This window comes from Mirounga leonina, unplaced genomic scaffold (assembly GCF_011800145.1).
Source record: "Mirounga leonina isolate KUSES-001 unplaced genomic scaffold, KU_Mleo_1.0 Mir_115, whole genome shotgun sequence".
In the NCBI taxonomy this organism is placed as follows: Eukaryota; Metazoa; Chordata; class Mammalia; order Carnivora; family Phocidae; genus Mirounga; species Mirounga leonina.
Genome location: NW_023270268.1, coordinates 27,350,241 through 27,377,283, shown reverse-complemented (window position 1 = coordinate 27,377,283; position 27,043 = coordinate 27,350,241). Strand labels below are relative to the sequence as shown.

At 42.8% G+C, this 27,043-nt stretch overlaps 1 protein-coding gene, 1 long non-coding RNA gene and 1 pseudogene across 5 annotated transcripts in view; 2 read left to right on the top strand and 1 right to left on the bottom strand.

Moving 5' to 3' along the window:
• ATP2C1 (ATPase secretory pathway Ca2+ transporting 1) overlaps window positions 1-5,170 on the bottom strand; it is a 168,471-nt gene extending 163,301 nt beyond the window's left edge. For all 4 annotated transcript variants that reach the window (XR_004677352.1, XR_004677353.1, XM_034994570.1 and 1 more), the window contains exon 1: window positions 4,730-5,170. Coding sequence is in view for 2 of the 4 variants with exons in the window: in XM_034994570.1 (XP_034850461.1) it covers window positions 4,730-4,837 (108 nt within the window). In the remaining 2 variants the exon portion in view is untranslated. The remainder of the gene's footprint in view (window positions 1-4,729) is intronic.
• The window catches only part of LOC118003598, a 57,660-nt gene extending 31,401 nt beyond the window's left edge, over window positions 1-26,259 (top strand). Inside the window, exon 3 of the long non-coding RNA XR_004677362.1 lies at window positions 26,054-26,259. This is a non-coding gene — a long non-coding RNA (uncharacterized LOC118003598). The remainder of the gene's footprint in view (window positions 1-26,053) is intronic.
• LOC118003593 lies at window positions 1,855-2,519 on the top strand (annotated as a pseudogene).
• Window positions 26,260-27,043: the final 784 nt, after the last annotated feature.

Sequence of the window (27,043 nt, the reverse complement as noted above, 5' to 3'; positions counted from 1 at the left end):
TCCACCCTGCTCGTGTGTGCTCTCTTTCTCTCAAATAAATCAATAAAATCTTTAAAAAAAAAAAAAAAAAAAGAAAGAAAAGAGCAGCATTCCCTCAGGGTTCATAGGGCCCTCGATTCTCTGTAGGCCTCATTGGGACGAAGCCAAGGCTACAGTCTGCCCTCAAGTGGAGCAGATTCTCCCCTCCTCACTCAGTGTCCCGCTCGGTCACCTGAGTCACAGAGCAGGCTGCTGGGGCTCCAGTACTCAAGAGAATATTGCCTGCAAGCCTCACTCTTCCCACAAGCTCAGACATCTACCTCTAAGCCAGACCCTGGCTATTCGCATTAGACCCAAAGAAGAGAACTGCAACAGTATAGCCTCATGAATGTGTCAGTGCAGCTGCCGAAACTCATCTGAGAGCTCTCTGAGGCTCAAGCTGTGTCCCCCTGACCACCACCACCACCACCACGCCACCATTTGAATAATGCTGTTCAGAAAGGTTTCATTGTCTAATGTTCCCAAACTTCCACACCTGCATCTAATTAATGACCTTAATATTCTACTTAGGCTTTGTGAAATAGCCGCTATAATAGAGTCTAGGAATGCAAAGGATCAGATCTTTGTTCTCAGTTTGATAAATAACCTGTCTACCCACTGATTGGCATAGCACGGTAGGAATAATGATGAAAACTCCCAAACAAACCAGCCCTTAGGTCAAACCTTCACGTTGGCGTGACACCAAGTGCAAGGGGGGAGAATCCTGAGGAGAAGCGTTTGTGGACAAGGCAAGTGTAACAATGGCCCTGACTGGGATATACGGGGGCCTTCCAGGCCCAGTCGAGGCATGAGTAGGGCCAGGCAAGGAGGTGCGCCCCAGAGGCAATCTTTGTTAGGAGTCACTGCTACACCCGCTTGCACCAGGCTCCGGGGGGTTCTGAGAGAACAAAGAACAAGATACCACTCCGTGTCACATGTCTGGGTGCACATACACATGTAAGCAAATGGCTTACTACATATTATATAGTAAGGGGCTGTATTAGACACAGACTATCTTGGAAAAGGAAGAGCTGAGCTTCACTCTTCCTAGCAAAGCTGGAAAAAGATTTTTTACAGAGCCTATTTAACCTAAGTCTTGAGGGATGTGTAGGTGATCTCCAGGTGGGCAAGTTATAAGTAAAGGACAGAATTCTAGGTTATAGGGAGGACAGTCAGGTTATAGGGAGGAGAAGAAACAGATAGTGTGCCTCGGGTAGTATTTTCCAAGTGGGTGAACACGACATGGGTGGGGGACCCAATGGTGCTAGATGGAATCAGAGGAGATTTTAGGTAGCATGTAGACACTACGTTAAATAACGAATTCCTTGGAATTGATGAAGTTGGCTATCTTTTAATTCCCTTCCATCTCTGCCCAGGAGAAATGTCTCAGTTGGCTATTAGGATGCTAATCTTCCTTCTTAACAGAGTAGGTTTCAGGCTCAGAGGTTCCCCAGGTAACAGTGTCTAGCTAGAATTTAATATTATTTTGTTTTTATTATATTTATGTTCTTTTTTTAAAGATTTTATTTATTTATTTGACACAGAGAGAGAGACAGCGAGAGAGGGAACACAAGCAGGGGGAGAGGGAGAGGGAGAAGCAGGCTCCCCGCCGAGCAAGGAGCCCTATGTGGGGCTCGATCCCAGGACCCTGGGATCATGACCTGAGCCGAAGGCAGATGCTTAACGACTGAGCCACCCAGGTGCCCCTATATTTATGTTTCTCTTCTGTTTACGGTAAATGACAGTGGTTTTCCATTTATAGTAGTTATATAAATTTTTCTTTCTAAACAAACTTAAGTTTAAGAAGTAAGTGATTTGCTTGGCAACTGCTTTGCAATGTGGTTCGAGATTCTATCTGGGGACCGGCGTCATGGCTGTGGGCTTGCTCATTCCGGGCATAGCCACTGCGCACATCCCCAGGTCCACTAACAGGGGTGAAGAAAAAAGCCTTGCCCATTATTCATATCAGTGGAATTGGATGGAAAGAGGCATGTCTCTGGGGTTTGTTACTATGTGTCAAAGGGTTTGGAGAATATCCACTAAGGAAGCATTTTCCTGATTGGTGAAAAATAACTCCATTATGCTCACCTACCCCTTCTAGAAGGTTATGCAATGTATTAATGTAGTGCATAATAAAAAGAGCAAAAAAGTAAAAAAAAAAAAAAAAAAAGCAAGCGATTTATATGCAAATATAGAAAAATATTAAGAAGTTAATCACACCATAAACTCATGGTAAGAATTATGACAGTGGCATGTGAACATCTGAAGTGTTAGAAATACTTTCTAGGAGAAAGATTAGCAGTTTGCTATGTTGCTATCACAGTGTTAGTATAGATCATTCAGAGATCAAGCATGGTAAAATGGGTCAAGCTTTTTTCTTTTCCCCTTTTAAGTAAACTCTACCAATGTGGGGTTAGAACTCATGATCCTGAGATCAAGAGTTGCAAACTCCACCAACTGAGCCAGCCAGGCTCCCTCAAATAGGTCAAGTTTAAAGCCAGGCAGACAGGAATTCCAATCTCCCTTCAATACTTTCTAGGTGGGTGGCCTTGGGCAAGGGCTCTTGAGGTCTTTGTCTTACTTTCCTCACCTTTATACTAAGAGTCCATATTACAGGACTGTAAGCATCAGAGACAACAGATATGCAGGTCCTAAAATTATAGACATTATTAACCTTCTTTATAACTTTCCAACAAGCTTTCCAAGGTTAGCCATGACTGACTCTGACCTAATTTCTCTAATTCTGTGAGACAGTCTGTCTGCAGAGCTGTTAATTGGTTTCAGAAAAGAACTGAATGTGTTATTTTTCTTTATTTCTCCATTAATTTGTATAGAAAGTTAAAAAACCGCACAATGGTCATGATTGCCGGGTCATCCTAAATGGCTATAAACTGGGGAGGGGAGACCACCCACCCAGTCCAAGTCGGAGGATCCATGTTGTATTCTAATGTTCTTCTGAATGCATTTTGTAACATTTTTTTTTTAAAGATTTTATTTATTCATTTGAGACACAGAGATACAGAGAGAGAGAGAGAAAGCATGAGCAGGGGAGAGAGGCAGAGGGAGAGGGAGAAGCAAGCTCCTCGCTGAGCCAGGAGCCCGATGTGGGGCTCGATCCCAGGACCCTGGGATCATGACCTGAGCTGAAGGCAGACGCTTAACCATCTGAGCCACCCAGGTGCCCCTGTAACATTTTTTAAACAAACAAAATAAATAAACCGCACAAGCACTATAGACACAGCTCTGAAAACCACTGAGAAGAGGTGTGTGTGGGGGGGGAAATAACTTAATCCACATTCCATGGTTCCAGCCCATCCTTTCAGCCACTCCCCACTCCCCACTGCCCACACCCCTCCAACCCCTATTATAATGAGGCCCGAAGAAGCCTGTGATGCAGACTTAATGAGTGTGGTAGACCACGACTCAGAGGACCACCACCCAGGTCTCTGGCTTTCCACTTCAAAAGCAAGCACCTGCTGACAGGGGGAAACCAAAAGATTTCTCTGATAATCAGGACACCTTGCCTAAGTAAGAGATAAACTGGACCAGCCCAACCCCCTTAGTAAGCACAATCTGAATTTCCAGCTCTTGTAAAATCATTAGAGCACGGCATAAAAGCGCTTTCCTCTGGAACAGTAATAATGATTTTCATCTTCCAAATTAAGCATTGACTTTTTGGGAAACCTGTCATTAGAGGATTTTCTGTCTGCTGAGCTTTGCTTTCACTTCCTGGAAGTGTTTTATTAAAGTAGGTCATCTCATTCAAATACAGAACACTACTAATATCTCCCATGCAGTTTTGCAGTTCTAGTTATAAGCAGGATGTACAAGCAATTTATGATTCTTCCATGTGGATATACATTTGTCCTTTACCATGGTCATACTTTTTCCGAAATGAGCCACCAGATTTAAATAGATCGCATACTGCCATTTCTTCTTCTAATTTGGTACAATTCAGAAATGCTGTTTTTAGAAATGTCTTCTCATAGATTGTAAGGGCTAGAATGAAATACATCTCAAAACAATAAAACGAAAGCATGATTTTAAACAAGAAGTGATCAGACATTTTAACCATTTTTTGTTTATGTTTATACTCCCACATGCTAGAGTCTACTACTAGAAACCCTAACTTTTGATTGGCTAAAAAGGCTGAAAACTGCAGTGCCCCATACCCTGCCCTCCACTAAAAAAGTTGACTAATTACTTCTGAATGATCATCATAGCTTGTTAGTGATCTGTTTGAGGCTATCATATTTACAGTCTACACAATGTTTCTTGTTTTGCAAATCCTGGTGATATTAATATAGCCACAAATACACACAAGAAGACAAGTGTATTTCTAGGATCTAATACTTTTATTTGTCAAGATATTAATAGTTTAAAATTTGTATTTCCTGCCCTAAAAAGCTGTCAAGGAGTCTACAATTTAACTCTGATAGAGTAGTTTGGTCTAGCTATTCAGAAAAAGGAAAAGCGCATGGTTTTATTATAGAACTTGAGCTTAATGTCAGGATCCAAATGTTCCAAGCTCAAATAAATCTTCACAAGCCTGCTTGCTTTTGTGATTGCTAAATCCGAATAGCCGCAAGCAGGAGCCGACCTGTGCCTATAAACATGTAAACCAGCAAACACTAAATCATTCAGTCACATAAAAGCAACACCCAAAAGCAAACACTAGTTATCCTTAAAGATAATATAAACAAAATGATACCTGTTCTTCAGCTTTTTGGTTTCTCAGGATCGAGAGGTATTTCCTAATTGCATGGAGAGGATATTTTTTGAAGTAAGAGAATCTAGACTGAGGCAACAGATTATCCATGGTGAGGAAAGTAAGAAGGTTCTCGTCTGCCCCACCCTGTCAGCAACCATATGAAGTCTCAAAGCTTCACAGTTCCTCAGATGCCTAAAGATTTGCTTGTAGCTTGATCACTTTCCTGCAAACAAAGCAAATGTTCTTGCTGCTTCCTCTTTTGGGTAGGGTTCCTGGTGAAACCAGACAGCCAAGTTCGAGCGCCGACCATCTAAGAGCGTCCGGAAATACACTGCCCAAAGGGCATTGGGAGCCAGGAGGAATTTAGGGTCTGGTCCACAGAATGCAAATTGCTTAGTGGTAGTGATGCGATTGTCCTATTTCTAGCAACGGCGTTCTGTTGCAAGCTGTGTTAATATTAGCTAGCTGGTGACTTTCCACACCCACAGACTCTCGTGAGGTTTAATCTTAATTCTTCTGACAGCTTTTCTGGCTCTTAAAGAGGACATGACATGTGGGGTTGTTTTTTTTTTTTTTTCTGTTTCCTTCTAGATTTTTTTTATCAGCATGAGCACACACACAGGGACATCCCTTGGCTGTGACTCAGCTCAAAAGTGTTGATTCATTCAGTCTTGAGAAGCTTTGTTTTAGGGGACTTATAAAAAAAGGAACAATTTACTTCACTCTTCACTATTATCAAGGAGTTCAGTGTCAGCACTTAAGAGGTTTGGTTTACGCTGTCATGCATTATGCAACATGCCCAGTAACCAGATACTTTACGTTAATTGAACAATAGCTGCAAATAGATTCTGTTCTGAGTTAAAAGCCTTCTCTCCTTGAATCCTTATCTCAAATCCACAGGCTGAATCCAGGAACATTAAATTTCCCCAGGCTTTATTCCGAATAGAAGGGAGAAAAAATGTTACACATTTACTTTCTAAGTATTATACAAAGGATTCATGCTTTAAAAAAGAGAACTGGGTAAGAGGTCTGCAGTCTCAGAGGACGTGAAATCATAAAATTTGAAAGCTCAATATTTTCTTAATACTCTGTAGAAGTCACAGGGTTTCTGAACAAAGTTTCCAAGTAGGCTTTGCTCTTTTGTTATCCTTTTTAACATTGTAGTAGCTGGTTCACTTGATGGGAACATTTGGCCACTTTGGTGAGGGGTTGTCATGTAGAGTGTCTAGGCCAGACATCAACCCCAAAATCATGAGGCCCAGAGCTGTGCTTTCAAGAGGAAGGAGAGAGCTGGTCTGTTTCCTTTCAGAGGCAGCACTGTTGGGGAGGAGGGGTGAGCGGAGCTGGGAACCCACGTCGCAGACTGTGCTGTCCCCCTGGACAGCCGCCCTGCCACTCCTGGCTGGGCCACTAGCCTTCAGGGAACATACTTGATGGGCCTAATGTGGGTCATGCTGCAGCAGCCCAGGCCATCTGTCAGGCTGGCCTTGGGCCCACTTGCAAGGTGATCCTCCATGCTCACCAGGACCAGGCTGGCAATTCCAAGAAGTCATTTACATAATGCTGCGGGCTGGCTTCCAGGAGGAGGAGGCTCTGCCCTCCTGCCCCTGCTTTAGGCGCAAGGCTGGCCGGCTTTTCCGGTGTCCTCTGTATGCTGGAGACAGCCAACTCTAATGAGGTCCAGCGGCAAGCACTGTGCTTGCGAACCACCAGAATGCTAAGGGCAGCGTCGTGCACTCCCTGCAGCTCACAGCTCAGAGAGACAAGGCGCGTGAACACCCAGACACCCTGGCCCTGGAAAGAGGGGAGGCCCTTGAAGCTTGGGGAGGAGGAGAGGTTGCCATTTATACACACCCTCGAGGAACCCGCGAGCTGCCTTTTTCCCTTCCTTTTTTAAAATATCTAAACCTTCAGAGATGCCTCTTCGCCTGGGCAGAAGCGGGCAGCCTGCCAAACACCCACAGCTCGGCTGTGATCAAAGCCTTTTTCCCAACGGATGGACACAAAGCAGACTTCATTTCAAACGGTTGTTTCATGATCACCTTCTCCTGGTTTAATGAAAAGAGATGGGGAAGGGGTGGGTCGGGGAAGAGGAAAGAAAACCCAGACTGAAACTGTCCTGGCTAGATTTGGCATAAAAAGAAAAATTGGTGAACCGAACACAACTAAAATTGGTGACAAATATAATTCATATCTAATATGTATCGGGTCTTTCCGCCAGGCTCTGTGTTAAATTCTTGACATTATTCATGTAAGACTACAGCAGCATCCAGGGGGGAAACTGAGGCTCACAGAGGGTAAACAACTTTCCAAGGTCACACAGCTACAAAGCCGAGGAGAAGGGACTCCACCCAGGTGGACTGACGCACCAGAATCTCCCGAGTCTCCGTTCCCAGTCAGTATACAGCACAGCCTCTTAGCCCACCTCCAGAAATGGATTCCCAAGAGCCTCTTTACAGATGAATCTAACAAAGGAAAGGCATGGAGTTGCCTTGCTAATGAGAAATACAAACGTAGACTGCTAGGAATTTACAGGCTAAGAATTATTAGATTAGAGATCAGGTGCATCTTCGTGTAAAATCATACAACTCCCTATCCTGGATTCTGCATAACTAAGGCTAATACTCATTATTTACTCATAAAGCTTCCTTTCTGGATGATTCTAGTGATCTTGAAAAGAGGTTGTACTCATAGATACAGATTTTCTGCTCCCCTAACTTTGAAGACTACCATAATCTCAGTTTCTGTTTGACATAGGCTACGATGGTTAATTTCGGTCACCATTTATTTTAAAATTTTATTTGTTTTTGCGAGAGAGTGTGCACGCATGTGCACAGGTGGGGGGAGGGGCAGAGGGAGAGGGAGAAGCAGACTCCCCGCTGAGCAGGGAGCCCGATGTGCGGCTCGATCCCAGGACCCCAGGATCAATCAGGACCTGAGCCGAAGCCAGGCGCTCAACTGACTGAGCCACCCAGGCGCCCAATTTTGCTCACTATGTATACAGATATGATGTGGGAGAGTCACAGTCCCGTTGTATTCACCCAGTAAGGACATGTCTGCCATCTCAGCCTGGAGGAGTGCTGGTTTGATTGCCACTGTGACTCAGTTGCCTTAGTGAATGGCAGTTGACTGGAGATCGGGTGGCTACAGTGTACATCCGCAAGGACCGAGAGAACCCAGGGGACCTGCCCAGCGGTGAGGGTTTATTCTGCTCCCCCTGCAAAGTGGCACAATATGGAGTGGAAGCGATCACCTGTTATTTGTACAACTCACTGCCTGCCACCGCTTGTCTTCTATTCGATAGAAAAATAACCAGCAGAGGGGCACCTGGGTGGCTCAGTCATTGAGCGTCTGCCTTCGGCCAAGCTCATGATCCCAGGGTCCTGGGATGGAGCCCCGCCTCGGGGTCCCTGCTGGGCGGGAGCCTGCTTCTCCCTCTCCCACTCCCCCTGCTTGTGTTCCCTCTCTCGCTGTCTCTCTCTCTGTCAGATAAATAAATAAAATCTTTAAAAAAAAAATCAGGATGAGAAACAGGAACGGAAACCAGAAAGCGTGTCTCCAGGATGCCTCTGAGTTGATGGTGTTTCCAAAGTGCATCAGGACAAACACCAAAACCCCACTAATCCCCCTTCTCTTTCTCCTTTCAATCAGTGCTGAGAGTTTCTATCAGGAAAATGACTTCATTCTCTGGGAATTAATCCAGCCCAGAGATAAAATGAAGGGCAAGCAGTGAGAATGATGGAGAAGCAGCTAGCCCAGAAAACAGAAACCATTTTTTATTATGAATTCCACCGAGAAATCACTCTCATCCCACTAGGTCTGTGGATATTGGCTCAGTTTCTTGCTCCCCCAAGGACAGCTCTAAATGCAATCAGGCGAGGGGAAAGGGAGGTTTTCACCATTGCTCCTTAGGGCAAGTATATGCAGCACCAACATTCTACCTTTTGCGTGAGGAAATTTTCTGTGCTACTTGATATGATGATATTTTCTCGGTGCTCCCACCATATAGGGAGTAATCATCTTACACCTGCAGATGGTGGATTTTTACTTTCCCAAAATCCACAATCAACCCCCGTCCCCCTGTTCCTGTTACAACCACAATTCAACAGTTTCGGTGTTTCTATTTACTCTGTGAGCTATACAACGTTTACGCCTTCTGCTTTCTGGCTTCAAGTATTGATTTCTTGAACTTCACAATACCTCTGAACCCCTGGGACACTTGTCCTCCACTTAGGAAGAAGACGTTTTTCTGCATTGGTTAAAACAAACTTGAACATGCATCCGAATCACCTGGAGGGCTTGTTGAACCCCCATCACTGGCCCCACCCTCACGGTTTCTGATTCAGTAGGTTGGGGGCGAAGAGTGAGATTTTGCATTTGTATTAACTTCCCAGGTGTTGCTGATGCTGGTGGTCCAGGGACCATGGGCTTGGGTGCTGTCAGGTAAGACGTGGGGCTGTGGAGCGATTTGTCAGGTGGAGGTTGAAGGGTAGAGATCTTGTGCTGGAGCATTTGAGAGCTCCCATCAGAATCACATTTTATTTTTTTTTTTTTAAGATTTTATTTATTTATTTGAGAGAGAGAGAGAAAGAGAAACAGCACAAGCAGAGGGAGAGGGACAGGGAGAGGCAGGCTCTCCGCTGAGCAGGGAGCCCGATGTGGGGCTCGATCCCAAGACCCTGGGATCATGACCCAAGCTGAAGGCAGACGCTTAACGACTGAGCCACCCAGGCGCCCCTAGAATCACATTTTAAAATGTACTTCCCTGGCAGTGGCGGGATTTCCCCCAGCTCATTTCTTTCATAGCCACTCTTCCGTGAGGGAGCTCCTGCAGTTATCAAGCTTCAAGTGCACCTCCCACCCAGTTCTGTCTTCTCAGTGATCTCTTGACCTGATAGGGGATTGCTCTCAAACTCTCCCTCGGTTCCTCTTACCAAGCTGACGCACACTAGCAGTCGTCTCAGCTCAGGGAGACAACCCTTCCTTTAAGTTCAGCGCCAGAAACCACAGCCAGCTGTACACAACACTCCCTCTCTCCCTTTTCTGCCACTAACACCGTGTTCCATTCCACTTGGAGAAGGGGGAATCTCGGACTTGGAACAGGCAGGCCCTTCATGTCAAGAATCTCCAAAATCGGGCTCCCTGCTCGGCGGGAAGCCTGCTTCTCCCTCTCCCACTCCCCCTGCTTGTGTTCCCTCTCTCGCTGTGTCTCTCTCTGTCAAATAAATAAATAAAATCTTTAAAAAAAAAAAAAAGAATCTCCAAAATCACGGTTTTCCACAAACCGCTCCCTAAGTGTAATCTGTTCATCTAATGCAGTTTGGGCAGGAGCCTCCACTAACTCTGTCTCCTTTCATCCAGTCTTTTTTTTTTTTTTTTTTAAGATTTTATTTATTTGACAGAGAGAGACACAGCGAGAGACAGAACACAAGCAGGGGGAGTGGAAGAGGGAGAAGCAGGCCTCCCGCAGAGCAGGGAGCCCGATGCGGGGCTCGATCCCAGGACCCTGGGATCATGACCTGAGCCGAACGAAGGCAGATGCTTAACGACTGAGCCACGCAGGCACCCCTCCTTTCATCCAGTCTTGAGTTTACTGCAAACTGGTCCTCTAATAGAAACACAAAACATCCCCAGCAAGCTTACTGTTCCTGGTAAGCTCGGAGGCCAGTCTTTGTGGCTGTGTCACCCTCTCCTCAGGACCATGACTACCTTCCACCTTCCCCTTAGCAGTCATGCTTTGCTCTTTCTGAGAGGAATAACACTAACCCAGAACGACAAGACAGAATATTTCTTCCTAAGGAGGGGAGAGCAATGGTTCAACCCTGGGGGAACTTTTAAATTGGTGGTTGTGCTACCTATAATTCTCTATGAAAACTAAAAATATGGTTTTAGCAATAAGGAACACAACTTTTTTTTTTTTTTCCTAAGTAAGGGAACTTTGGCTAACTAGGAGGATGGAGGGCGGGGGTGGGTGGGCATTTTGGTGTGTTCTCTTCTAATGCTTGTTTTGAAAGGTTAAGGGTGTAATTGAAAGCAGATGTGTGGCTGGGCTAGGCCTACCTTGGTGGGGGATGGCTCTTGGAATCAAGAAGTGATCCAATTTCCCTTTCCCATTTCTCTGACTCCATTGTGTGGGTGGAAGTTCGGTGGCCAGAGAGCCTGGCGCCTCAGATAATCCTTAAGTACTTGTCTTGAGTTCTAGTGGAAAGGCCCAGTCCAGAGGTGTTTATCTGGGTAACTGACTCAGCTGTCATTGCCACCTCCTGTGAAAACCTCCATTGGGAATGAGGGGGGCAGAAGTCTGATGGGAATGGCAGCTCATGTTATCTAAAAGAAAGATAATGTGATTGCAATTTGAGGTATAGAAATTGTTTATCACAGTGATGCTTAGAGTCACATTCTTTCACTCTATCACATATTTTTTATTTTTTTAAATTTTAATTTTTTAAATTAACATACAATGTATTATTTGTTTCAGGGGTACAGGTCTGTGATTCATCAGTCTTACACAATTCACAGCGCTCACCAGAGCACATACCCTCCGCAGTGTCTATCACCCAGTCACCCCATCCTTCCCACCCCCCTCCCCTCCAGCAACCCTCAATTTGTTTCCTGAGATTAAGAATCTCTTATGGTTTGTCTCCCTCTCTGGCTTCATCTTGTTTCATTTTTCCCTCCCTTCCCCTATGATCCTCTGTCTTGTTTCTCAAATTCCTCATATCAGTGAGATCATATGATACATGTCTTTCTCTGACTGACTTATTTCACTTAGCATAATACCCTCTAGTTCCATCCATGTTGTTGCAAATGGCAAGATTTCATTTTTTGGATGGCTGCATAATATTCCAGTGTATATGTATACCACATCTTCTTTGTCCATTCATCTGTCGATGGACATCTAGGCTCTTTCCATAGTTTGGTTATTGTGGACATTGCTGCTATAAACATTGGGGTGCAGGTGCCCCTTCAGATCACTACATTTGTATCTTTGGGGTAAATACCCAGTAGTGCAATTGCTGGATCATATGGTAGCTCTATTTTCAACTTTTTGAAGAACCTCCATACTGTTTTCCAGATTTTTATTTGACTTCAAGTCCCAAACTCTTAACCGTTATACAGACTACCTCCCCAGCTGTTTTTATGTCTCTAAGCAGGATGCCTGGTGTACAATAGGTACCTAATATATGTGCTTATGAAGTAAACAAGCTGAAAGACACACCAATCAACTTTTATGTTGTCATCATTTCTATTTAAAGCCCTGTGACTAGTGAGCTATTTTAGGTCTGGATTAATTGTGGTTGAAGTAACAGATAGGTGGTTAGGGTCCTCTCTATCCCTGTGACACGTAGAGCCTGGGCTTCCAAATAATGACAGTCACCTTTCCTTTCCTTATACTCCTGGTCTTGAACATAATTCCTGGGCTCAAACCAAGCTCCATGACAGCTATTTACTTGATGCTAACATTTCCCAGTGTGTCAAGCCAATGCCATAAAAAGTTTTCACTGAAAGATCAAAAATAAAACAACTTTCGCGAAAGAGAATTCACACATAGGCAATTAACAAATGCTAATTCTCCATCATCGCTGGAGAATTTATGCATTGATTTACCTGTGAGCAGTTACATAACAACGTATATGATTTGTTTGGTATCTTAGTCTGTTCTGGCTCCTGCAACAAACTACCACGGGCTGGGGCGGGGGCTGAAACAACAAACATTTATTTCCTCATGGTTCTGATTGAGGTGCCAGTAAAGTTGGTTTCTGGTAAGGACTCTCTTCCTGATTTGTAGACAGCCACCTCTCACTATGTCCTCATATAGTCTTTCCTTGGTGGGTACACACAAAGACAGAGAGAGAGAGGGAGGTGAGAGAGATTGAGGGTGCTCTAGTGTCTCTCTTTAAAAGGACACTAATCCCATTGGATGAGGGTCCCACCTTTATTACCTCATTGAACCTTAATTACTTGCTTAGAGGCCCTGTCTTAAGGTTAAGGATTCAACATATGAGGGGTTTTTTTGGGGGGGTGGGGTGCGGGGGTAAACATTCAGCCTATAATAATGGGTCAAGTTGACTTAGGATAAAAACAGAGGGTTAAGGCCCTTGAGGATTTTTGCACATGGTTGTGCTCAATAAGAATGACTAGTGTAGTGTTTACCTTCGGCTAAGGTCATGATCCCAGGATCGAGCCCCACGTGGGATTCCCTGCTTAGCTGGGAGCCTGCTTCTCCCTCTCCTTTTGCTCCTCCCCCCTGCTTGTGTGCTCTCTCTCTCTCTCAAATAAATAAATAAAATCTTAAAAAAAAAATGAATCGCTAGAACAATTCTTGTTTATACCTAAATTGTTTTATCTTTCTTCTATGTGAGGATCCATGTCTCTATAAAATTTTGAACAATATTGCCTACTCAGAATTTATTGAGAAATGCTTGAGTTTCCTGGATGAAAAATCTCTGTATTATTTAATGATGTAAAACATTTCATCAAAATGAAGAAAGTCTCCATTACTTTCTAGCTTCAGCATTAAAGTATAATTCTCATCCTAATTTACAGTTGCTTTCTTTAAAATTGTTTTTTTTTATTTCCTTGAACTATCCCCAACCATTTCTTTCCTTCCTTAATATGAGTTTTCAGACACTTACATATAATTCTATTTCCCCAGAGGCCTTTGTTTACAGTTATAAAATCTTTATTGCTACAGAATTCCTTTCAGCTCTTTGTGATTTGCTCTTGCTCCGAGGTCCTCTAGTCCTGACGTCCTCTGATTCCAAGATGCTCCATGAGGAAAGCAATGTTTTAAACTCCAAGGCTTGTCAAGCTCAAACAGCATCTAAGGTTGAAGGGGTGTGTAGAGCCACAGAAATGCTGTTATTGCACTTGTCGCACGGAATCGGAAGAGTAGTGACAGCATGGGTTGATTCTCCTTTCTTCATGGAGCTGTAAATCTGTAAAGAAGTTGTTTTCTAAGAGCTTGTCAAGAGTTTCTCCTTCCCAAGATTTTTCTCTCAAGTGTTTTTGATGGCTTTCTACCAGGCATATCTTATGTAAAAACAGACCCTCCCCACCCCCCTTCACAGCAGTGCCCAATTCTCAACTTCCATCTGCATTGTCTTCTACACTTTGGTCTTTTTTAGGAGCTTACGCCTTTGTTTTTCAGAGGCAGCCCTGTAACAGGTGCCTTCACTTGGCAGCTGAACGTTGCCAGAGCTGCTAAGTTCCCTCCCATCGGCGGCTGGGTTTCTTGCTATTGGTGGAGGCAGGTGTAATGCTGAGATCACCATTTGGAATTCAGTTGACATCAGACTGGCTGTAACATCTGAATGAGGAATTTCATTTTGCTAATTTTAAACATGTGAGAGCTAAAGTGCATATTTGAAAAGAATTTTATAGGACAATCGCTTTTTAAGGCTCTCCTTCTTGATTCTGAAATGCTGAGTTCACTTTGTCCCCCCAAGAGGAGATGTCACTTATGACTGAAATCATGTTCTGTTTTCCCTACTGGAAATGCATGCAGCTCCATGAGATCAGCAAGCAAGATTCAACACAGCCATTCCTCAGGACCACGGCTTCTGATCAGAGCGCAAGAAGAGAGCAATCAAGGACACCCTTTCCCCCCAGGCAGAGTGTGCCAGTTTTTAAGTATCTGTCTCTCAGCTCCTAACACATCGTTCTATACTCAGTGATGCTGGGATTCTACAGACCACGGTCCCCTTTGCCAGCTATTCCCCATTTGGCTTGGCCAATGGAGGGCCACTGCAAGTTTGAAGGAATAAAAAGGGACTTGCTCCTTTCCATTTCAGTTTTGCTTCCTGCTCTTGAGACTCATACCAGCAACACTTCTGCACCTGGGAGCAGCCCCTTGGCAGCAGCCGGCCATCTCTATAATAAAGGGGGAAAAGCTTGCATTCTTTCCAACACTCTTAGAATCTGCCCCCTTGCCCCGCTCAGACGTACCAGCACAGCCAGGTCCGGACACAAGAGTGCCAGCTGGCCAGTGCCCCCCTCTTCAGGGGTCTGGATCCTAGCTTCTTTCTCAACTTTGAGCTAAGAATGTTTGGTGGACCCAGACTTTAGGCATTGGCATGCATTGGATTGAAATTCAGGTCATTTTAGTTTTTTTTTTTATTTTTAAAATATTTTATTTATTTATTTAAGAGAGAGAGCCAGAGAGAAAGCATGAGTGGAGGGGAGGGGCCAAGGCAGAAGCAGAAGTAGGGTCAATCCCAGGACCCTGGGATCATGACCTGAGCTGAAGACAGATGCTTAACCCACTGAGCCACCCAGGCGTCCACAAAATTCGGGTCATTTTGTTCAGTGTGAAAGGTAAGGGTGTCACAAGAAGGCTGGAGGACTTGGGGACCTTCAAATTATGGGTTAGTGACTCCCAAAGCTGTATCTGTGGGCCAGACATCTTCCCCAGGTTTAAACAGAGAGCCCATATGTACCTCAAACTCAGAGTGTCTAAAATTCAATCTTTGTCTTCCCCCTTGGCTCTATGAATTCTGACACCATCTACCAGTTGCCAGCAAGAGCTGTTTTTTAGGTTCACAAGCAGTCTCCCAGTACTGCCGATTTTACTTCCTAAATGTCTCCTACTTTCCCTCTCTATTTCACAGCCCTAGTTCAGGTCCACTGGATTCCTGCAAAACCCTCCTAACTTGTCTCTTTGCTTCCTGGCTCTTTCCCTTCTAATCGAATCGTCCTAGAGTGTGTATGGCTTTGAAAAGTTCTGAGAAGATAGTAAAAACTGGTAATTTCCAGAACACGGTCCCAGATCTGTTCAGTGACTCAGAAAGACTCTTCTACCACACCAAATCATTTAAAAAAATTTTTTTTTATCACTGTTAAGAACAACCTGATGATGTGTCGTGGTGTTGTTTACTTCATGTTTCTTGTGCTTATTGTTCATGAGCTTTGATCTGTGGATATATAAGTTTCATAGTTTGGAAATTTTGTGTCCATCATTTCCTCAAATGCTTCTTCTCCCTCTCCCTTTCAGGACTCCAATAACATTTATAGCAGGCCCCTTGAGTTGTCCCACAATACATCGATTCCCTTTTTCTGTTTCCTTTTTTCTCTGTGTGTTTCACTTTGTATACCTCCTATTGCTATGTCTTCAATTCACTAATCTTTTCTTTTGCCATGTCTAATCTGTCACTAATTTTATCCGGTGTATTTTTCATCTCAGTCATTATAGTTTTTGTCTCTAGAAGTACTACTTGGATCTTTTATTATATTTTTATATTTTCCATGTCTCTAAACACTTTGAACATATGGAATACAGTTATAATGACTGTTTTAATGTGCTCATCTTCTAATTCTAACATCTATATCAGTTCTGAGTTAATTTCAATTAATTGATTATTCTCCTCATGGTCATGGTTCTCTACTTCTTTGTCTGCCTGGTAATCTTTGTTTGCAGGCCAGATGCAAAATTTACCTTGTTAGATGCTGGATATTTTCGTATTCCCATAAATATTCTTTTTTTTTTAAAGATTTTATTTATTTATTTGACAGAGAGAGACACAGCGAGAGAGGGAACACAAGCAGGGGGAGTGGGAGAGGGAGAAGCAGGCTTCCCCCTGAGCAGGGAGCCCGATGCGGGACTTGATCCCAGGACCCTGAGATCATGACCTGAGCTGAAGGCAGATGCTTAACCAACTGAGCCACCCAGGTGCCCTCCCATAAATATTCTTGAGCTTTATTCTGGAATGTTAAGTTAGTTGTATAGTTTGATCTTTGGGGGTCTTGCTTTTATGATTTAGCCATTTTTAACCAGAGCTAATTATTTTCTGCTACTGAGGCAAGATCTTCCTGAGTTTTCTACCCATTGCCCTGTGATTTAGGAGTTTTCCCGTCTGGTCTGTGAACATATACTATGAGCCCTATGTGAGCACCAGGTAGTGTTCTCTAATCCTTTTAGATTTTTTTCCCCAGCCGCGGGTAGTTTGCAGATCATGCATGGGCAGATCAGTTCTTGGCTGAATGCTCAAGGACGACCTCGAAGAAGATTTCTCAGGTCTGTCTGGGGTCTATACTATCTCATAGAGCACTTGCGAAAACACAGATCAAGTGTTCTCATATGTATAAAGGCTTCTAACTTGGTGCCTGACACATAGTTGAGACTCAATAAACATTTTTGATCTTGGTTTAACTCTCCAGATGCAAAATACCTTTGGTGGGCATTTCTCATTCTTTTGACTATCCAGCATCTGTAATTTATTCTAATGAGGCTGAGCTTGTTTCCCAACATAGACACTGCAAAATGCCAGACTCCTTTTTTCTAGCATCCTCACTGCTAGGATGAAAGCCCATGACCTAGCCCTCATCCATGACCATGACCGATACCCACACTTTTTCTATACTTTAAAGAAGCAGGTCCAGGGAAGAAGCAGAGACCACACTGAGTTCCTTCCAGGGACAGGAAGCAACAGCTGCAGTAAGAGCAGTTACATCCATTCTTCAGGGACAACATTCCTAGTGGCCTTGATAAAGATGGCCTAGCAGATGGCCATCTGGTATCTATTGGTATAGCAGTGGGGCTTTTTCTAGACCAGTTCCATGGTGAGATTTTGGGCTTTTTTCCAGTTGCATAGTCTGCCAGCCTGATTGTCTAGTTTTTCTAAAGATGCTGCTTACCATCCAATATTCTGTAACATTTCTATTATTAAAGTGTAATGTACATGTGTATGTATATACTTATATTCATATGTAAGTATATGTGTGTGTTTATATACCACAGAAGTGATGATTTTTCATAAACTGAGTTTTCATGAACTGATATAACTGGTACCCAGATCAAGAAACAGAACATTACCAATGTCCTAGAAGCTTCCTTATTCACCCTCCACGTTACTACCTTCTGCCATCCAAGACAACCATAATCATGACTCCTCACATCATGAATTAGTTGTGCCTATTTTTTCTTTTTCTTTTTTTCACTTTATACAAATCAAATCTGTGCACATATTCTCTTGTGTATGTCCAACATTATGTTTGTGATATTCATCCTTATTGTTTGGTATAGTTGTAGCTTGCTCTTATCGGAATAGTAAAGCATTGCATTTTATAAATACACTATAATATATTTACCCACTTGTATCGGGGGTCCCCAAGACCACCCTCAGGTTCAGGGATTTGCTAGAAGGACTCACAGAACTCAAAAGCTGTTGTACCCACAGTTAAGTTTTATTACAGTGACAGCTTATAGAAATCAACAAAGGGGAAAGGTATAGAGGGCTGAGTCCAGAGGAAACCAGGTACAAGCTTCTAGTTGTCCTCTCCCGGAGAAGTCACATGGACAGCACTTAATTTTTCCACAAGTATGTATGACAAGATGTTGCCAATCAGGGAAGCCCATCCAACCCCTGGTGTCCAGGTTTTGTTGCTGTTGTTTGAGGCTAGTCATGAAGGTGTGCAGTGTCCCCATTGCTGACCTTAGCTACCCAGTATCCATCCTGACACAGGTCAAACTCATACATTATGGCCTAGAGGCTCAAGCATACAAAAATAGGCATTCACATAAATCACATTGTTAGTTTAAACTAATTGGCATAGCCCACAGCTTTAGGCATATAAAGACACTTTTTTCAGGCAGGATATTGCAAAAGCTCAGAGATCTTCTAGGAGCTAAGCCAAAGGTAGTCCTGAAGACTTGGGAACGTACAGCAGTTGAGTAGCCCAGGCTTACAGAGTTAACCTTCCCTGCACACCATTACACTGTTGACGGGCATTTACACCATTTACATTTTTAATATAAGAAGTGCTGCTATGAACATTGTTTTACATGTTTTTGATGAAGATTTGGGTGCCTTTCTATTGGGTGGTTACTTAGGAGTAGAAATGACAGGGCGTTGGATATGCATTTGTTCAGTTTTCATAGACACTGCCACAATGTTTTCCAAAGTGACTATACAAATTTATACTCCCCATATCAGTGTACAGAAATTTTCAATATCCTTTTTTTAAAAAAATTGTATTGAGGTACAACTGACATACAATAAAATGCATATTAAAGTGTACAATTTGATCAATGTTGGCATATGTGTATACCCATAAAACCAGCACCACAAGCAAGATAGTAAACCTATTATTCTCCCCTAAAAGTTTCCTTGTATTCCCAATATTCTCATAATGAATTTGTTTTCTCTTGAAGTCAGCTGGAGTGCATTTCTGTTGTTTACATCTGAGACTTCCTAGCTGATATAATCTCACCTTGAATTGTCTTATATTTGTGCCCAGCTTGGTCTTCTGCATTTCTTTTCTCTTCAACTGATTCTTGCTGAGCTTCTATGATGTGTCCTAGACTCTGTTCTTTGCTTCTCTTACTCAATTTGGTGGGACCCCAGGTCCTCTGATTGTAGCTTTGTCCTCAAGACTCCTGGTAATTCCACACATCTTTTTTTTTTTTTTTAAAGATTTTATTTATTTATTTGAGAGAGAGAGAGAATGAGAGAGAGCACATGAGATGGGGGAGGGTCAGAGGGAGAAGCAGACTCCCTGCCGAGCAGGGAGCCCGATGCGGGACTCGATCCAGGGACTCCAGGATCATGACCTAAGCCGAAGGCAGTCGCTCAACCAACTGAGCCACCCAGGCACCCACTATTTTTTTTTTTAAAGATTTTATTTATTTATTTATTTATTTATTTATTTATTTATTTATTTATTTATTTATTTATTAAAGATTTTTATTGATTTATTTGACAGAGAGAGAGGGAACACAAGCAGGGGGAGTGGGAGAGGGAGAAGCAGCCTTCCCACTGAGCAGGGAGCCCAACGTGGGATCGATCCCAGGACTCTGGTATCATGACCTGAGCCAAAGGCAGACGCTTAAAGACTGAGCCACCTACGTGCTCCTCCACAAACCTTTTTATCCCCTGCTCCCTGCAGGCTCTTCTTCTTGAACAACCCTGTAAAACCCCTGGTCCTAGTCATTCCCGGTTGGCCCAGAAGTAAACTCCCCTAGGAAGAAATCCAACAGAGAATTAGCTAGACGGTAAGAGAAAGGGCCTCTCCCTCAGCTCTTCCTTAAGTTGCCTAGACCAGTGTTATGGGTTGAACTGTGTCCCCCACAAAAAGAGATGTTGGAGTCCTAACTCTGGTGCCTCAGAGTGTGACCTTTTTTTGGAGATGGGGTCTTTGCAGTGGTAATCAAGTTAAAACGTGATCATTAAGTGTTGACCCTAATCCAATATAATGAGCGTTCTTATAAAAAGGAGAAGTTTGGGCACAAAGACAAAGATAGAGGGGAGATGCTGCAGAGAGACATAGGAGAGGAGGCCTGGAACAAACCCTCAAGCCCTCACCACCCTCAAGAGGAATCAACTGTGCTGACACCTTGATTGTGGACTTCCAGCCTCTGGAACATGAGACAATAAATTTGTTTTGTTTCATTTTTTTAAAGATTTTATTTATTTATTTGACAGAGAGCGAGAGAGGGAACACAAACAGGGGGAGTGGGAGAGGGAAAAGCAGGCTCCCCGCTGACATGGGAGCCCAATGCGGGGTTTGATCCCAGGACCCTGGGATCATGACCTGAGCTGAAGGCAGACGCTTAACAACTGAGCCACCCAGGCGCCCCATAAATTTCTGTTGTTTAAACCACTCAGTTTGTGGTGCTTTGTTACAACAGCCCTTGTAGATTAATACAAGATGCATCAGCTTTTCCTAATAATTTTCAGACTATGGGGTGTAAAACAGAGGATCAGAGGGTAGTGGCTGCCCTTTTGGAAACATTGTTTGTTATAAAAGTTGAGGATGGGGAGAGAAGAACGTGGGAGGAGCCAGCTAACTCCAGATTATTTGACTTTGGCCATTCATGAGGCTCTCAGTGAGGCCTGGCTATATCATGAGGTCCTATACTCCTTGTTCTTTTCTTTCTGTTTTCTCAAATTAATAAACATGATTCATTTTTCAACAGCCATCTGTGGGAACACATGGACTCCTTCACTTAGTAGCTACTAAGATCTGTTCCACAGACTGAGGGGACGATTTGGGAATGTTTTTCTCCCAGGTCCTTTTCATGGGAACTTTTCCAATATCAGAAGATTAATAAAATTTTGGTGAGAAGCAGTACAGCATGTCTTGAAAACTCCCCTAAATCTTCTCATCACCTTTAATCAGGTCATCTGACAGGTTACCTTCAAAGAAACAGACTTCAAGCTGAGTCCTTATGAGGACTGGATTTTGCTTTATTTATAAAACGTTGTGAAGTTCTAGAACTCCTATTTGCCTTGACGGTCAAACTTTTGATGAAGGAGGAAAAAGCAGGGAGAAAGAGAAGGACATAAACAGAAAATACATTGGAAATAGTAAATGTATGACTATTGCCAGATGACTTATTCCCCTTCCAAATGAACCTGGCAATAAAGAATATAAAAAATGAGTCCCCTGGGGAACTTCTTTTCCATTTCAAGTGCTTCCTTTGGCTATTTTCACCCTTCAGTTTCCACCCTCATTTTTGGTCTTTAGATATGGATTTGAATATATTTCAGCAAAGCTGCATAAATGACCCACTTGGTTGAGCCTTGGGGGTCAGATTCTGAATACGGCTTGGAAGCGATTACAGTGACATCCCCTCAAGACTTTGTTCTGGTGTTGTTAATGAGTGCCTTGGGTTGCTCGAGATCAAAGATCCCCCCCTGCGTCTCTGGCTCGATTCCCCTTGCCTTCATAGACTAGTGTCACTGCTCTGTCCACAGAGGTTCCTTTTAAAATTGAGATAAAATTTACACAGCATAAAATTCATCATTTTAACCTTCTTAAAGTATACCTTTCAGTGGTTTTTAGCATGTTCACAATGTTGTGAACCATCAGCACTATGTAATTCCAGAACCTTTCCATCACCCCAAAAAGAAACCCTGCACCCATTATCCATCACTTCCTGATTCTTCTATCCCCTAGAGGCCCTGACAACCACAAATCTACTCTCTGCCTCTGTGGATTTGCCTATTCCAGATTTGTCATATAAATGGAATCATATCATACATGAACACTAGGTCAAGATTCTTTCACTTAGCATGTTTCCAAGGTTTATGTTGTAGCATGTATCAGTATTCCATTCCTTTATATGGCTGAATATTATTTCATTGTACAGATCCATCTCATTTCATTCATCCATTCATCAGTTGATGGGCATTTGGGCTATTTCCCAATTATGAATAATACTGCTATGAACATACATGTACAAGTTTTTGTGTGGGTATATATTTTCAGTTCTCTTGGATATATACCCAGAAGTGGAACTGATGGATCATACAGTAACTCTATGTTTACCTTTTGGAGGAATTATCAAATATTTTCCAGGTCTTTTTTTCAAGGAGAATAGGATGATAAGATTGATTTCAGACACACTGTTAGGAAGGGGCAGCTGAACTGTCAGAGAAAAATGCCCACCATGAAGTTGAAGATAAAAGGGTCATGTCCAGGTGAGATAAGGTGACCATTTCAGTTGGGCCATTATCCACATGCAGTGGTTGGTAAAGCTGCAGGCTCCCCCCTGCAGGTCTCTGAGTTCTCTGAGGGTGATAACAGGTGAAAACAAGAGAATACAAGAGGACTTTCACCAGCTAAGCACTGGATTGTTCTTTATGTATACTGTCAATTTAATCATCACAACACAATTAAGTGGATAATGTCATTAGCCCCATCTTATAGGTGGGGCAACTGAGGCTCACTGAGGTTAAGCATATGGACTGGTTTGCATGGCTTTGTATATAGCAGAGCCAGGATTTAAGTACTGGTAAAGACCATAGATACAACCTGAAAAAAATTTAAGGGCTTAGAGGTAGATTTTAAAAAAGAGAGTACCATTAAGTACAACAGGATGGGATAAGTGATATATAGTGTACCAGGATAAAAGAGAGATTTTTGTTTGTTTTTTGTTTTATTTTATTTTATTTATTTATTTTAAAAAGATTTTATTTATTTATTTGTGAGCAGGGGCAAGGGGCAAGAGGAGAGGGAGAAGCAGACTCCCCACTGAGCAGGGAGCCCGATGTGGGACTCAATCCCAGGACCCTGGGATCACGACCTGAGCTGAAGGCAGACGCCTAACCGGCTGAGCCACCCAGGCGTCCCTATTTGTTCTTTGTTTTAGAAGGAGGTTGTCAATTGTGCCAACTGTCACAAAGGTGTCAAGTAAACACAAACATATGCGTATAATAGTATCTAATTATCTCATATCTGACCCTTGATATGCCTCAGAATGTTTGCTACTCAGACTTTAATACGTCCTGGGCTATATGTTACTGCTCTCTGTGCATTTCCGTCTGCAGAACACGAGGACACTGCTGAGTCTCTATTCCAGACAATAAGTGCATTTCAGAAGGAGTAAGGAAACCCATTATTTACAGAGAAACCAGTTTCACAAAAACAAGAATTTCAAAGCAAAATGAGATTTTCTCACATTAAGTCATGAAGTAAAAGTTTGAGTACGTAAGACTAAATAACTCTTAGTACTAGAAGGAAAAAGAATTATATTGCAGCATTGCAATAAAACCGTATTTTATGGGTAATGAGGCAGTACTCTCACCTTTCCTCAGTATTTTATTTTATTTTATTTATTTTATTTTATTTTTTAAAGATTTTATTTATTTATTTGAGAGAGAGAGAATGAGAGAGAGCACATGAGAGGGGGAGGGTCAGAGGGAGAAGCAGACTCCCCGCCGAGCAGGGAGCCCGATGCAGGACTCGATCCCGGGACTCCAGGATCGTGACCTGAGCCGAAGGCAGTCGCTTAACCAACTGAGCCACCCAGGCGCCCTCCTCAGTATTTTATATCTTTAGCTTTTTTTCCCTCTTCAGCCAGTGATGGGTGGACATGAGATTAAAGTGCCATTATTTCAGGGCACTGAAGCACAACCACATAATGGTGACACCCAGAAATCCCGGGCACTTGCAGCCAGTCAAGTCTTTTTCATGAGCAATCTTGATATTGTTGGGGCTAGAGTCTTTCCCTACTTCAGATTGTTGGTTTGCTTGGCACTTGAGGATGTTTTCAAGGATAAAACAAGGTTGGAGCTGGCTCCTTGTAAAGCAGTCATGAAGCTCTTGTATGGAAACTTTCCATGAAAAGATGAGAAAAAAAATGGTTTTTGGAGAAAAATAAGTAAAAACTAAATAAGTTGATGCCATAATACATCTATATTACCAACCAACAGAAGACTTTGTTCTTTTTAGCTGTTTGATTGTTTTGTTTTCTGCTCAGATAAAAAGAGAGTTTGGTTTTTATAGAAAGGCTTTTGCTATGTGTGCACTTTCAAGCGCAGAGAGTAAGGAAGCCTCTTTGGTCCTTCTCATGTTTGCTGAGATGCCCTCCAAAGGCTGGTTTGGTTGCTGCTGCTCCAGCATTCGCAGGTACCGATGCCTGAGAAGGTGGATCCTTTCCAAGTCAGTCTGTGGAAATACAGGCCACAAGGTATAGGAGAGCATTACAGGGCAACAGTCCTTGCTGCTTGGCTCCATGGCAATCAGGTGTCCTTACTTAACCCCTGAGAGGAACATACATCCTTTCAGAAGATCTTGATATCTAGTAATTAAGTACTATGCAGACAGACTCTAAGGTGGCCCTCCACAATTTAAGTCTCCTTGCCTAAGGGTGCTCACCCTTATATAATCTTGTATAATCTTCTCCTCTTGAGTGGAAATGAGACCTAAGATTTGCTTCTAACCAATAGGATATGTTCAAGGCAATGAGACATCACTGCCATGATTACATTATGCTACATAAGCCTTTGTCTTGCCAGCAGACTTGCTCTAGGGACCCTTCTTATTGGGTTGATAAAATAAATGGCCACGTTGGAAAGCATAGGTGGCAAGGATCTTCAGGCAGCCTCTGGGAGTTGAGGCATCCTTCAGTCAACCGGCAGCCAGAAGCCAGGGCCCTCTGCCTTAACAACCACAAGTAAATAAAATCTGCCAACATTGGCTGGAAGTGGATTCTTCCTCAGTTGAGCCTCTAGATGAGACTGCAGCCTCACCTAACACCTTCAGCTCAGCCTTGTGAGATCCTGAGCAAGGGTCCTAATTAAGTTATGCCTAGATTCCTGACCCACAGAAACTGAGGTAAGAAATATGTGGGGTTTTTGGTTTTTTGTTTTAATTTTTAAAAGGTTTTTATTTATTTATTTGAGAGAGAGAGAAAGAGAAAGCACGAGCAGAGGGAGAAGCAGACTCCCCGCCGAGCAGGAGACTGATGCAGGGCTCGATCCCAGGACCCCAGGATCATGACCCGAGCCAAAGGCAACCACTCAACTGACTGAGCCACCCGGGTGCCCCAGAAATGTGTGTTGTTTTAATCCACTGAGTTTGTGGCAATTTGTTATGCAACAACAGAAAACTAACATATTCACATATGATATCTTCCGATCCATTAGCTTAATTATACGTTTAATAAACAATTGTATTCTTAGATAACAACACTTAAAGAGACCAATTGTTGACTGCTTTGAGTGAGCATCGTAGAGTTTCGGAATGTATAAGCAGACTCTCAAAGTGGTTTCTTTTCCCCTATAATTTGCTAATGGTTATGAAAGGGCTAAAGTAATGGGATAGTGTCCTATTTTGAATATGACAGGGTTATTTGTATCAAACTGAACCAAAAGGGAGTGCTGTAGGAAGAAGGAACAAGTTCATTAGAGCCTTCCCAGTTGTGGCCATGTCCTAACATTAATTGCACCTGCGTTGATTACTGCTTGTTGATTATTCAAATTCATTCTGTTTAGTTATCTACGGATGGACTCCGCCTCTTACCCAAAAGGAATTTAGAAAAGGTAAGAAGTCCTAGAATCAAGTTTAGGTAAGCAACACATCCTACAAAAAGCAGAGTACATGACTTTGGGCAGCAGAGACAATCAAGTTAATATGAATATTCTCAGAGGGATCTGTGTTCACTCTTCATCTCTTCTCCAACATCCTTTTCTCCAGGGTTGTCTATCTTCCTTATTACTGGTACTTTTTAGTCTGTGATCTATTTGATCTTAAAGTTTCATTAGAACTTTAACACTGACATTTGATATTTTGAACATTTTGATATCTCTTCAAACTTTTAAGTATTTGATTAAGTAATTCTTCAGAATTATCAAGTATATGCAATTCTTTGAGTAATTATTGAGTGACTGCACAATCAAGTTAGTATAACATTCTGATAAACACTGCATTAAGTTCAAAATGGAAGACACATTTTGACTTTAATATTATACATAGAAAGTTCAGAACTCAGTTTTTAAAGATTAAGTAAAGAAATGCTCAGGAACCCATTCAGTTCACATCTGTTACCTGCTCGTGCCTACAGTTATGAATGACCTAGTGTGGTTTTCATTGTATTTGCAGGCCTGTGCATGCATTGTCCAGAATCACTACGTGAAACCACTTCAGCTAAACTTTGGGAGAAATCATGCCTCGCATTTCAGAATCAGAAGTGACCAGCCAAGGAAGAGAATCAACTATGCTTTCAAGATCACCACAAATAAGTAGTCTTTTAAAAAAAATATTCGCTGGGTGCCTGGGTGGCTCAGTTGGTTGGGCGACTGCCTTCAGCTCAGGTCATGATCCCACGGTCCTGGGATCGAGTCCCGCATTGGGCTCCCGGCTCTGCGGGGAGCCTGCTTCTCCCTCTCCCACTCCCCCTGCTTGTGTTCCCTCTCTCGTTGTGTCTCTCTCTGTCAAATAAATAAATAAAATCTTTAAAAAAAAAAAAATTCGCTGCCTGCCACCATAGATGAGCTGATATGACTTGGCCACCTGGACCACATCCCTTACCACAAAAACTTCTTGGCATTCAAGAAGATTCAAGAAGGGCTATCTGTTCTCTGCTCCATGAGAAAGGAGTAACAAAGCCTCAGCTGTGACATTCAGGAGAGAAAGTCATAGTATTATCAGTGGGAAAACCAACCTGTAGTCAGCCTAGCATGTGTCAGCTACTGGAACTACTGTGGGACCTCCCTATAGCCCATTCATCTAATCTGGAATCTTCTTTGTAGTTGATGACAGTGACACTATTCAGCTCTAAGTCCACAAATAAATACGTGTTAGCCAGAATCTCCTGTATGAACCAGATTGTCTCTGCTGCCCAAATTCATGTACTTTTTCTTCTGCAGGATGATGGGACATCAACAACTTTTTGGATTGCTCCCCCAAACTTGATTCCAAGCTTTTTTCCTTCCTAAGTCCTTTTTGGCTGAGAACTAGAGTTGATCAATTGTTTTGTTACATTTTATTTCCACAACCAGTCAATTCCTTACCTCTTCTCTACTTCTTTCCCTCCCTCCCTCCCTCTCTCTCTCTTTTCTTTCTTTCTTTCTTTCTTTCTTTCTTTCTTTC